Here is a 14,578-nt window from a genome sequence, read left to right as displayed (position 1 = left end):
ATAGATAGATAGATAGATAGATAGATAGATAGATAGATAGATAGATAGATAGAGAGGTATGTTATGGAAACTAACATCTCTGCAAATTATGGAAGGTTATATCCAGCATTTAAAAAGATATTTCGTGACAATCACACTCAGACACACAACTTACTACTTTGTATCAGGGATCTAAAGGGATAAGACAATGGCCATAATTCCCTCTTCTGTTGATTATCATTGGTTCAAACGTTTGGACTCTCAACTAAATGAACCAACCAATCTAAATTTAATAAAAGCCCCCAGGTTGTTAAACCAACGAATAAGAAAACGTTATTATAAGACTATGGGGACTATATGATTACAAATACTACTTACGGGGTTTTTGTTCTTGTTGCGCTACTTATGGACATATATTATTATAAAAATATATTTCAGGGTAAATGGATTTGAGTATCCTGGGGAGGCACATTTAGTTCATTACAATAAAAAGGTATCTTATCATATGAATTAATAAAAACATATTTTTTGCAGCTGAAGATCTTAACTATATGATTTTGTTGTCTATATCGGGGAATTTTTACAACTTTATTGGGAGACTGGGAGCGAAGCAGCTAGTCATTATATAACGTTTTAACAAGATTTACAACTTTATCCTCCTATGAATCACTTTTTAAGGAATAAATCAACACAATGTCGAACATTCTTGTCCAATTTTAAATCTTTATTACCCTCCCTCCTCCGTGAAATGAAATCACTACTGTATTTCAAAGAAACAGCTGCTATAAAATTATATTCAAATCTTATCATGATTAATTAAAACTGTTGCAAATATTTCAAACTTAAGCGAGCAAATCAACTCAATAATTGTAATATAAAATATTTAAGTATGGAAATTTCGACACAGCTAAAAGTCAAGCAGATGGTCTGTTGGTTTTAGGTTTCTTTTTACAGGTAAGCAACATTTCAAGGACGTCCATTTTTTGTCAAAATTTTGACTCCCCAACCCAAATTTGGACAACCCACATGGAGGAATACTTATCCTCATTTTTTTATGTGAAAAGTCATAAATTTGTCTCATTTGTAGAAACCAAGGGCTTTTGACCATGGCGTGAACCTTATAAGGGGCTTCAAATGATTGAGGTGGGGAAGGGGAATTCTAACCATTTCAAAAAAATGTTTAGATGTATCCTCAAATGTGTTATAGGATGTATAATCAACCCTCCCCCTCCAGCCGTCGTCACATTTATTTAATGACATTTTAATTTGAAGCTTGTTTAAGTGGTCAAACAATTAATGTAATTGATATAACCTAAATTTTATAAGATTTTTCTTTGAAATAACAAAAATAATATCCATTAAAGAGAAGCTCTAAATGAAACCGTAGGACAAACAAAAATTAATGCCTTTAAAGTAGAATATAAATTGTATATCAATTTGTTGCAATATTGCCTAATTACGTATTAATCTTTAAGAACATATCACATTTTAAGACTTGATTTTATACATTCTTTGGTTAAAATATAGTACCTTATTGTTCTCGGATTCATTATTCCAAAAATCAATTTTATAGTATACAAATTTTTTTTGTAAAAATGGACATATGGACTTTCTGGTAAACGAGTTGCTTTGTAAATTAAACCAAACTATTACAGTAATTATCAAGTTTAAAACCGATTTGTCTATTCAAATATGCAAAATAAACGATGTAGGCTATACAATAAGGACTGACGTACGGACCGATTCTAATCATAAAAAAGCTTCGCTTTTAAAAATATTTTGCCCCATCAAAGTAATGATAATATAATGAAGAAAATGTAATGAAACACTTGCCTAGTCCAGTGAAGTGAAATAATAGGTAAAGTAATTACATCCCCATAAAAATGTGTGTAAAAGACAAAACCGAGAAAGTGGAATATTGTCTATGAAATGCCAGTAGATTTACTTAATATAATGTTATTAGAAACTTTAGTGAGGTGAAGGTAAAGGAAATTTAATCAAACTTAAATTATTGATTTATTGTAAGTATATCTAATGCTAAAATTCTATCAAAAAAAATGTTGTCATTCATTTAGAGTGGATAATATCATGTATAGGTACGAAATAAAATTAAAGTTTACTCTGACCTAACAACTTATGACAGTTAAATAAAAAGTACTCACAAGTGTTAATTAATAATTCGTATCTTTATACCAATTATAATAATTACCTTTGATACTTTTCAATGATTTATAGGACATTTTTAAATTAAATTTTTATTCATTTCTATTCAAAGTGTGAAATGAAGCGACAAAATAATCGTTTGTAGGGCATAGAGAACATTTGTTAGAACTATTAAAATAATATTATGTATCTTAATAGCGGCTGCTCCCCTAGCATTTAGAGATACTTTTTTTTAAAGTGTGGAGGAGAAGTTTTACTTTTTATTTAAGAAAAAAATGCTTTTCTGAATCCTTAGATTTTCTCAAAACAACTTAACAAATGACGACAACTAAGCCTTTGATTGTATGATTCATATTGTCAATTGGTACTGAGTTACATCCATTTTTAGGCCAAGATATTATTTTATTTTTCTACAATCTCTAATGATGTGCCTTAAATTTTAAAAAGAAAAGTAAAAAAAAGGGGGAAGGATATTCTTTTAGGGGTGATTTTTTAGAGGGTGATGGTATCCTCTCAGAAAATAGTTAAAAACCTTCCCTACACCTATAAGTAGCTTCACGGTAAAGGAGAACCATATCTGTTTAGCGATTAGCGATATACTTCGCTACAGACAAAAAATCCAACTACTTTATATAATAGGATGATGCTTACCCTTATTTTTAGTTGAATGCGTACAGTACAATTGGAATGATGAAAATTGGTGCTGGTTTAAGAACTATGGCTGATCAAGGCAGGAATCATCCAGTAACATATGTTATTTTTCTATGAAAAGAGAGGGTACCTTATCAATTACCTCATACGGGCGGGAATTCTATCCAGGACACTCAAACGCCAGGTCCAACAACCCAGGATAATTAAGGGGAGCCAAACTCCTGGGGTATTAGGTAATTTGATTGCACGACCTTTGTCTGAGAAGTCCCAACTGTGCATGGAAATGAGTTGCGCCAGTTTTGGGCCAAGGCAATTCCCCTACATTAACTATTAATGTCGCGCACCTGACATAATAGCAGTAGGAACCATTTTAATGTCTTTAGTTATAATGCTTTGTTAAGCCCAGATTCGAACCTATCACCTCCCCGACGACGAGCGGATGCACAACGTGTTGAGCCACGGTTAAATACTGTTTAGATACTGTGACTATGAAGTATGGAAATAATAAATTCTTAACAAACTAACTTTTTTGTTTGACGAAACCAGTGTAAAATTCTGCTAATTTAACTGTATGTCTGGTTACGGATGATCATTATAGGATCTTCTAGCGTTAATCTCGGATCTCTGTCTTTTGTTGATATTTTGGGCTATCTTCCTAATGAATCTAGATATGTCTTCTACCAGGCAAGTAATATTATTTTCTCAGTATGTCTTCAAAACCAATTAATATCTGCAGAATGTTCTAATCTGAGCAATACTGAAAAATCATGTATGGTACCCTATTATAAACAAAACAATTTTCTACAAATTATGAAAATGAATTATAAGATTGAAACCAGATTAATCTCATAATTGTTATTTTATTATCCGAAGAAAGCTGTCTGTAAAACGATGCGATATTTAACTATTATGTATTTTTCAAATATTTGTCTTCAGTGTTCTAAATAGATAGCGTGTGTGTGAGAAATAAAGAGAGAGAGATATAGAGAGAAAGATGTAGATAGAAAGATTTGAAATGCTAAAAGAAATAGCAGAATATTGATAATCGTAACTATAGTAGCGTTACAAATAAACAGTAAGAAAGTCAGACAGATACGAAATTATATAGCGCAGATTCGCAACTAAAAAGATATTTTTTATTAAGGGTTCTCTGACCACTCCAGGCTGCACTGAAAATGTGAAATGGCATGTCTTCCCAGAACCTATTAAAGTTGTTCAGAGGGATCTTTCTGCCTTTAGAGATTTTACCAGCTTTACGTAGGGTTTTGACTTTTGACAGATATTTGATATAAGTTAAGTAAGGTTAAGAAAAGGATTCATATATTGAACCAATGGCGGAATTATCTAGAGAACCCAAGGAAATCATCCGCTGCCCTGAACTAAATAATCAGAATATAAATGTGTAAAAGTCGAAACTAAATTGTTAGTCAATTTGTTGAAAACTACTTAAATACAGGATAATGTTCAGGATACTCACATTTTTAGGACTAGATTATACACATGCTTGGCTTATAACATTGTACTTTTTTGTCCTAGTAATCAGTATTCCAAAAATCAGATTAATCGGATAATTATATGACATAAAAATGTGTTGTTAAAAATTGTAAAAAAAATAAAATGTTTAAAATGGACATACGGACGATTATAGAGCTACTAAGCTTTCTAAATAGTACAAAATTACTACAGGAATCACCATGCAAAGCTATCCGTTCCAGACGTACTGAAGGAAGGGCGTAAGGACGGACCGACCCTAATTATGAAAAAGATTTATTAATTAATAATATTGTCTTTGTAATTTCAGTGACAACAATCGTCCTGTTCAACCTCTGAATGGAAGAGAAGTAACTTTTTTTTCTCACAAATTTACGAAGCAAAGCTAACTTACCACTAGTTGTTGTGTGTGTACTGTGTAAGTAAGTCTAACTAAATAATCTTAAAGGTTTGGATTTTTTCATCGAGAAGAATTGCATTGGAAGAAAAACTTGTTTACCTCCAACTTTTCTAAAAAAGATCATCTTAGAACTTTTCCCCCTTCAATATTTTAAAGGTGACATGTACGTTTATTGCATGTGGTCTTAGGTTATTCTTGTCAACCGACAAACTAAAGAAATCTTTAGAGAAGCAAAATAAATCCGATATTATTTTGTGCAATTAAAAAATCAGTTTATGCTAGTTTGGGTTAAGTAAAATTAGGTACAGAGTAGGGCAGGGTTTCAATGCTCAGACTTGATTTGAGGGAAAGTACCATCAATTGTAATTTAGGATATGAAAGGGTTGTAGATTAACCCAAATCTTTTATGTATTCAGGTAATGGTAAACGGGATTAATTCTGTTAGCGTGAATGCGGGTTTCAAATCATTGGCTCAAGCTAAACATTAACAAACAGATAGGTACATTTATTTCTTGCTCTTTTTAAAAGCGAAGCTTTTCTATAATTAGAGTCGGTCAGTCCGTATGTCCGTCCGTGACGGATAGCTCTTTTTTGTTAATTTAGGCACGTTAGAATTGTCCGATCGATTTCAAATTTTGCATGGTGATCCTGTAATAACAATTCTATCAATTTAGAAAACGTAGCAATTCTATAACCGTTACCAGAATGTCCGTACGTGCATTTTCAACATGTTAACTTTTTAACTTTTTTAACAACTAATTTTTATATGATATAATCATCCGATTAATCTGATTTTTGGTATACTGATTCCTGGGACAACAAAGTACAATATTATAAGCGAAACAACTCTGTAATCAAGTCCTAAAAATGTAACAATTTACTTACAATTTTGCTTCGACTGTTATACATTTATATTCTGATCATTCAGTTCTGACACTATTCAAGTGTTAATGCCCTTTTGTCCTATCGTTTCAGAGCTTCGCTTTTATGAATGTTGTCATCCTTGTTTTATAATAATTTTAGTTCTGAGGATTTTAAAATGTAATGAGTATGAGAAAGTGAATACACATTTTATCTATTAGTCAAATAAATATCATTTTCTTGCATCGTCTTATCCTACCACTTGGAATAATAAATATAATTCACTATCTAAGTTAAGTTAAAATATAAAAAGTAAATGAGTAAACTAACATTTTTATTAATTTGGAGTTATTGGCCGTCATTTCTCCTTTTAAAATTGTTCTTGCCAATTAAAATATTACAAGATGAGATTCAATTTAGAATTTAGCTTTTATTTTAGTTAGGATTATTTCAGTGGCGTGCGAACCGAAGGGGGTATTTGGGGCAATCGCCCCCCCCCCTAGCGACCAAAACGCCCCCCCCTGCCCCCCCTAGCCACCGCCCCCCCTGCCCCCCCCTAAATGTTGAAAAATGCCCCATTTTGCCCCCCCCCCTGGTCAACAAAAATGCCCCTTTTTGCCCCCTACCCTACAAAAAGCAATACTATTCCAGTTTCCAAAAAAAGATCAAGAAATACTCAAAAAAAAATTTTGGCGCTTCGCGCCAAACAGACAGTTACTATTCATTTAACCTTACCAAATTTTTTAATTAGTGTAGAAATTAGGTTATAATCTTTTTTCACTGAACATAACAGACCAGGTAATAGAAAGTATTTTATTTTGTATAATATAAACTTTTTACCAAACAAATTTTCTACATCCCCAATGATGATACACAAAATTACCCCTTATATAGATTATAATTAGTGGATGAAATGTATGGAAACTCGACTTAATTAACCAACCAATCAAAATTCCATTAAAGTCCCCAAAGTTGTTGAGCCAACGAATAAGAAAATTTTATATGAAATATTAGGGACTAGTGTAATAGATAGCCCAAAAACTATCACTCCCTGCATATTTGCAGGAAAAAAATTTGCGCTTTGCGCACTTCCAAATGGTTTCCGCTTTTTATCTTATTGTATATTTTGTTTTTATTTGTAAACAACAAATATTTAATCAAAAAGTTATTTTATATAAAAAAGAAACAGTGTTGGTATTTATCTAAGCCTTTTTCTCAACACTGTATGTCTGTCTAAATGAATAACTATATATGATGTCATATTATTTTCAGGATAAGTTTATCATTTTTTTTGTGTACATACCCTTACAAAAAGACATGTTTTTTTATGGCAATTTTCATTAAAAACCCTTAAAACTAACTACACTCTATATTCCTAACTTGATTAAATATGCCACTCTAGTTGTCTTTAATTGATTTTAGTTCAAAGGGGGAGTAAATATTTTTAGGTGCGCTTCACGCACCGCCCTTATAAATCCTTGGAAACACCACTTAATGAAAAATTAACAGAGTTTTAAAGTGCCATTTAAAGAGGGTAGGATATGTTGATATAACTTTTTAGCTTCTCTATAATTCACCATGGCTGTCAGTATGTAATGCTAAGGGGGAAATGTGATTTTTTCAACTACAATTTGGAGATGCGATCCTCAATTTTCAAATTCTTTGAACGTACATATAAGACTTTTACAGAAATGCTTCGCATCCCGACTATCTATCTATGCTTGATATAAAGTTAACACTATATAGAGTAGAATCTAAATATTTGATTGATGTGCCCCTGCAATATCAAGTAGCATTCAGGCACAAGACACAATTACTTTAGCTAGGCCCAAGGCATTATTTGTATCCTTTTATGCATTCATAGGCCTACCTTTACCTATATAACACCATATATGGGTAATGCTAGCCTATTCATGGTAATTTGTATGTGATTTATTAATATTATATGTTTATTAAAGACATTATGTTTATTGTTAAAGTAACCATGTAACCAATCAGTACAAATATGTATGCCTACAACCATGTCTGATTTACGTCACAAATTAACATACAGACACTTAATTGCACAGACAAACACTAAGATCCTGGTTCTAAACTGATGTTATAGCATGTACCTCTTAAAATAAGTTAGTTATTCATTGACTCTCCTACCATTAACTTCTCTTCTGGCTTTAAAAGGTAATGACTTAGTTGTTTGGCATGCATTGTAGTTTAAATTTAGGACCCTTAGTACTTAGCATGAATTGAGCTTAGGCCTTATGTTAGAATTCTAACACTTAGCACAATTCACTGCTTGGGACTTAGGGCACTTTTCTGTCCTACACTACTTATGATTTTAACACTTTTCCTGTAAATATTTTCATACTTAACTTATTCACTTGTAATATAAATACACTTTATAAAAACATTTTCCTTCCTTAATACTTAATATACTTATATAATTCCGATCGAATATCAAAACCAACCAATTATTCTTAGATTAAAGCAATATAATACTTCGCGTGGGTCTTTTGTTGAGCTTCCACCAGCTCAACCAAATTCGTATTATACTTGTGGGAATAGAGGGTTAAGCATTCTAAATAGACGAACCGACGATGAGAATGTCTATGTGTATTGCAGTAAAAGTAGGTTTTAGTAGTACTCATAGAAGAGCGGTCTCCATACCTAAATTTGGACAAACGCCCCATTCGCACTCACAATGGTGCAACTTACCGGTTGTATCTTGAAAAAAATTTTACTTCTAAAAATTTTTTTTCTTTTTTTCTTGACCGTACCCGATCTGCCTAAGGCAAGTATTTTTACCAAAATCGAACAGTTGTAGTTATGGCAAAATCGGATTTTCCAAAACTCGTGAAACTATTTGAGAGCAAGGTTAGGACTATGAGGCGTTTGAAGAGATAGGGACTGAAAGGCACGACACAAATGCAATTGAGAGCCTCGTGTACGAGCAGTTGCACTAGCTGACACTCTAGAGGCCCTAGAGAATGCTAGCATATTTGTGGCCATTGGTCGCCGCCCTATAAGGACACTCGCACTGGTTGACACTCTAGAGGCCCTAGAGAATACCAGCACACCGGCACCTCCATGTCCGCCTCTCTTTAGTAAATCACTTGGGTTGGAATAATCTATGATCGAGCTATATGCAAAATTTTGATTTTCGGACTTGGTCAGATTTTTGAGATTTGGGAGTTGTGCTAGGTGGCAAAGTATATATATGAATCTTTGGACTTAGTATGATTTTTATTTTTCGGAAATTCTCTAAGTGTTGAAATACTTGAATCTTTGATACTTAAACCAGAACTTACTAGGAATCAAGCATGGAGTAACTTTTCATTTATAAGATATCAAAATACTATTTGTAAAGGACTATTTTGAGTTGTCTTATTAAATGAAAATTTAGGAGCAAATCTTATAGAACACGGGAAAAGCTGTTAGTTGGGATACATATTGTCTTTGGAGCCATGTTTCTAAAACAATATGCCGAAAGCAGTTAGTACTCTTGAGTCTTAGTAAAGGGCCAAAAGATTATTACAAACTTGTAGCATTTAAACTCAAGTTAGAATGTACTAATACTTTGGTACCGTTAGAACAGATTTTCTGAGATTTGCACTTACTTATACATGCATAGGTCTTATATTCCTAATGTAATTCTGATTTATATGCGGATTTATCAAAATAACTATTGTTCCCTAAATTTTGAGTTAAACAAAATATTCAAAGTCTCAAAGATATTCTCAACATCGAGCGGTTGGAATGATATAAGTGTAAACAAATTACTTTATGCAATCAGCAAAAGTTTCAAAGATTTCCTAATATTCTGAGCAAAATATTCCACTTTTTGGACTTAGCACCGTTCTATTTCTTTTGTTACAGAGAAAATCTTGAATTTTTGAACTTATAGTAATTTTTATGAAAATGTGAACTTGGTTGGAAATTTACCAAATTTGGACTTGTAATAATTACAATTTATACAACTAAATTAACAAATTTCAATTTTTCACACTTAAAAGAAAATTTTGTTTTAGAGTAATTCTAAAGGGTGAGCAAAAAAAAATGCGTAGATTTTTGAAATTGAAATTGCGCGGCTTGTGTTAATAGTAGAAAAATGTTACGCATACCATTAGAACCGCTATGAAGTCTATTTTTTGGAAATATAAGAATGATTCCTCTGCTACGCATAGTTAGGGAGCTACGTGTTAAAATGTCCCAACTGGCGTAAAACTTGACTTGCGAGTAAATCATTAAAGATTAAAGTAAAGGGTATGCAAATAAAAATACGTACATTTTTAAAATTCTAGTTGCTCAGCTTGTGTTAATAGTAGAAAAACGTTATGCATACCATTAGAACCGCTATGAAGTCTACTTTTTGGAAATATAAAAACGATTCCTGTGCTACGTATAATTTATGAGCTATGTGGTAGAATGTCCCCACGGAATTAAAACTTGACTTGCGAGTAAATCATCAAAGATGAAATTTTTCCACTTTTCTCACATTTATCAATACAGCTCCTAAACTAAAAATAGCACAAAAATCGTACTTATATTTCCAAAAAATAGAGCTTATGACGGTTCTAACGATATACATAGCATTTTTCTACTATTCACACAAGCCGAGCAGTTTGAATTTTAAAAAGGTCCGCATTTTTGCACACACCTTTTTTTATCTTTAATGATTTACTCTCAAGTCAAGTTTTAAGTCAGTTGGGACATTCTTTTACGTAGCTCCTAAACTATAAGTTGCACAGTAATTGTTCTTATATTTTCAAAAAATAGACTTCATAGCGGTTCTAATGATATGCATAACGTTTTTCTACTATTAACACAAGCCGCGCAATCTCAACTTTAAAAAGGTACATATTTTTTTGTATGCTTTAATCTTTAATGATTTACTCGCAAGTCAAGTTTTAAGCCAGTTGGAACATTTTACCACATAGCTCCTAAACTATATGTAGCACAGGAATCGTTTTTATATTTCCAAAAAATAGGCTTCCTAACGGTTCTAATGGTATACATAACGTTTTTCTACTATTAACACAAGCCGCGCAATTCCAATTTTAAAAATCTACGCATTTTTTTTTGCTCACCCTTTATCTTAGCCAAAATATTCCAACTTTGGACTTAGAGAGATTCTATTTCTTTTGGTGAAGGATAATTCTAACACTCTAATACTTTATGATCTTAAAATCCTTAACTTAGCGAGATTTGCACTTAGTCAAAATATTCCAATAGTGGACTTAGAGTGATTCTATTTCTTTTGACTTAAGGGCAATCTCTAAAGTAGTTTTGTGAGTGAACTGTTAGGAAATTTCATCTTGGACAAAATATTCCACGTCTGGACTTAGAGTGATTCTATTTCTTTTGTCTCAGGATAGATTCACCAATTTTGTACTTAGCATAATTTCATTGAAAAGTCTTTGGACTTAGTCAAAATTCACCAATTTTGTACTTAGCATAATTTCATTGAAAAGTTTTTGGACTTAGTCAAAATTCACCAATTTTGTACTTAGCATATTTTCATTGAAAAGTTTTTTGGACTTAGTCAAAATTCACCAATTTTGTACTTAGCATATTTTCATTGAAAAGTTTTTTGGACTTAGTCAAAATTTACTAATTTCGTACTTAGCATAATTTCATTGAAAAGTTTTTGGACTTAGTCAAAATTCACCAATTTTGTACTTAGCATATTTTCATTGAAAAGTTTTTTGGACTTAGTCAAAATTTACTAATTTCGTACTTAGGATAATTTCATTGAAAAAAAAAAAATTTTTTGGTACTTAGTCAAAATTTGTTGATTTTGCACTTAAGATAATTTTATAAATTTTTTTTCTTAGCCAAAATTTATTGATTTTGTACTTAGAGTAATTTCATTAGAAACTTTTTGGACTTAGTCAAAATTTTCCAACTCTGGACTTAGAGTGATTCTATTTTATTTTGACTTAGAAAGTTTTTAATTCAATCCTAACTTAGAAATTTTTTTTGTGTGTTCCTTACAAACACCTAGCTAATGCAATAAACAGCTCACCCAACAATAAGTAGGACATGAAAACTAAATTTTTACTTACTTTGTTAATGCTAACATTTCTATTTCATGTACCACCAGAATTCAGCAGTGAAAGTGAAGACAAGTTAATTACTAGTGATAGTGATCATTAGTGACATAAAAGTATAGTCAACAGTATAGGCCCTATATGTATTGAATAGCACGCTTATAAGAGACAAAGTTCTATAAACCAAATGCAGCAGGAGGTTGCAGCAGCCTACCTTGGGAGAGTAGAACGTCTCTAAAAGAAGTAGCAGAAGTACTACGGAAAGTACCCTACTGTCTTTAAAAATCCGGATTATTATAATTAAAGAATATTGAGAAACGTATGTTTACTTAGGCTTATTAGCATACAGACTATAACCAAGTAAAATAAAGTGTGTCTACATATAGCCCAGAGTTCTTATAACCGAACAGAATACCTTTAGATAAATAAGGAAAAAGTGCACTAAAACCAGTTAGATTAATTTTCAAAATTATAAGTGTTTGTTTCATTCAAAGTCAATAGGTTACTTTGAAGTTTGATTGACAACCTCCACAATATAGGTTGGCCACCTAGTGTAGGATCTCACACTTCCTCAGAGTAAACTTGCACTTGAATATTGTATTACTACTAATTATAAGTAGATTACATCCGGTTAGATAACTTTTGAAAAACAGTCTTATATATATATACATAGGTATATCTAAATTGTATGTCTTAATATAGTTATAAGAATTGAAGTCATAAGTGAAGCCCCAATCTTTGCGCAAATTACTTTATAGGATTGGTAGGAAACCCCTAATACAACTATAAGTAAGAGGTGGCGAGATCTTTGACATTCAGGCAAAATTGTTGCAATATTATTAGAATATAGACGATCCTTTGGGAGTGAACCTTAGTAAGTTATATTCATAATAGCCTTACAGGAATAAGTAGATCGTAGGCTATAAATACATATCCTTAGAGTGAAGTAAGAATTCAACAAGGATTATAAATTGCTGTTTCTTTTTTTTCTCGACAACAAAAGTTGCTAGGAAAGTCGACTCCTGAGCAAACAAAAGTTAATTTGTGATAGTATATAAGCATACCCAAATTAACTTAGCTGCAAACATTACAATTCTATTTAACTTGATAGCTAATTTGCATAACTAAATACCCAAGTAACTTTATAATATAGCATATAAAGGAGTTAAATAGAAGTGTTTCTACAGTTGAGCTTAATAAATGACAAGAGTGCATTAGCGCACACTTCAGAATAACATTCAAAGCTCACACGCTAGCATTTACGACGTAGAAACAACTGTAGGTGAGGTAGGTACGACACCCATCTATAGTTAAGCAAATTTAAGGAAAAGATTTGTTACTTTAAACAAATTCTTGGTTGTTTTAGGTTATACACATTATTTGTACTCTTCTTGAACTTTTGCTATTTTAACCCTAAAATAGTGTATCATCTCATAAGCTTTTACAGACCTTACAAATAGTTTAAAGGCTTTAAAGCAACTGAAATGTCATCTCCCTGCAATCAAAGCAAGAAGAATGACGAGGCGGACAAGGGAACCACTCCTTGTCGAGGACGCTCGACAACACCTGGTAGAAGAACCCCTTCAGCTAATACAGACACTAGAGAATCTGATACTTATGAGGATATACAGATATCAAACCTAGAAGAACCAGAGCAAATTGGTGAGAGAAATAAGAGCCCTGAAATGGATGAGATATCTTTGGACTCACTATCAACTCGAGCTAACTCACCAGAACTGTGGAAAACCGATTCCAGTGTGCAAACAACAGTAGCAGAACCAGCAGAGGAGCTTCTACTCTCACAGCGACTGAACACAGTACAACTTAGTAGTCCTAACACGAGCGGTTCACTGGAAGTTGAGAATAATTTCTGCACAAACTGTACCAAGAGTGTAGTGCACAAGAGAACAAACAACACAAACAGCTCGAAGGCTAAAGAGAGAAGAGCTAACTACAAAGATAAACAATCTGCTAAGATAGAGGCCATCTCAAACTATTATAAAAGAAAATCCACTGTTAAAGAAATGTCTGCTAAATCACCCAACCCTAAACCTTATCACAGGGATAACAGGGACAGGCAATTTCAAAGGAACACCAAGCAAAATTATCAGGCTTCCTATAGATCATCACCTGGACGCTACTGTGCAGCATGTGGACAAAATTCTCACAAAATATCAGATGGATGTAGACTATTGTGTGATGACACAGGGAGGCTATACCCAACTGTATTGACATCAGCATTCTGCACAAACTGTTACAAGACATATGGTAAGGAGTTATACCATTCTTGACATCTATGTCCTGGAAGGCCAGCCATGATGGAGCTGTACCACAGTGGTAAGGTGAAACCTGGTGGTGTATTCAGGCAAACATATGAAGAATGGGCTAAAGCCAACACTAAGGAGTCATCTAAAGATTGTAGCCCCAGTGGAGTCAAGGCTACCACAGCTGAAATAGCTCCCAATGAGCCTAAAGATCAAATAGGAGACAACATTGCACCCACTAAGCAGGAAGAAAGGAAATTGTACCTTCATTGCTCTGGTTGTATGCCAGAAGAAGTAGATTGTAAATATGACTATGATGTACATATGACAGCTTTGCTTGACTCAGCAACAGACAAAAACATCATATCAGCCAGGTACTTCAGCAAGTTGTTTGGCGTGTTAATGCACGATGTTAAGAATCAGTTGGAAGCGAGTGATATGCCACTTGTCACATATGCAGATCACAAGATCCCCGAGGCTGGAGATATAACTCTTATGATTCGCCCCACATCATTTTCAGGCCGTCATTATCCAATTCTCTTTTCGATTGTATCTGAAGACCATGAGGATGTCGCACCTATGACAATTGGAATGAATGGTATTAGAGACCTACAGCTAGGATGGACTTCCTTCACAGACAATTGCCGTTCAGCACCATGTTTGTACTCTGTATTTCATCCTGAGGGACCATTGAGCAGTATCTACTGTTCTGACTTTGAACT

At 33.0% G+C, this 14,578-nt stretch overlaps 1 protein-coding gene across 1 annotated transcript in view; it reads left to right on the top strand.

The window, feature by feature from the left end:
* The window catches only part of LOC145320299 (carbonic anhydrase 2-like), a 39,517-nt gene that overhangs the window by 9,033 nt on the left and 15,906 nt on the right, over positions 1-14,578 (top strand). The window contains exons 8-14 of the mRNA XM_080162714.1: positions 418-472; positions 868-933; positions 2,806-2,872; positions 3,392-3,477; positions 3,938-4,050; positions 4,595-4,634; positions 5,101-5,183. Coding sequence (XP_080018840.1) covers positions 418-472; positions 868-933; positions 2,806-2,872; positions 3,392-3,477; positions 3,938-4,050; positions 4,595-4,634; positions 5,101-5,172 — 499 coding nt within the window. The 3' untranslated portion in view covers positions 5,173-5,183. The remainder of the gene's footprint in view (positions 1-417; positions 473-867; positions 934-2,805; positions 2,873-3,391; positions 3,478-3,937; positions 4,051-4,594; positions 4,635-5,100; positions 5,184-14,578) is intronic.

This window comes from Acartia tonsa, chromosome 5 (genome assembly GCF_053477335.1).
Source record: "Acartia tonsa isolate MP-2025a chromosome 5, ASM5347733v1, whole genome shotgun sequence".
Lineage (NCBI taxonomy): Eukaryota > Metazoa > Arthropoda > Copepoda > Calanoida > Acartiidae > Acartia > Acartia tonsa.
This window is presented reverse-complemented; position numbering and strand designations above follow the sequence as displayed.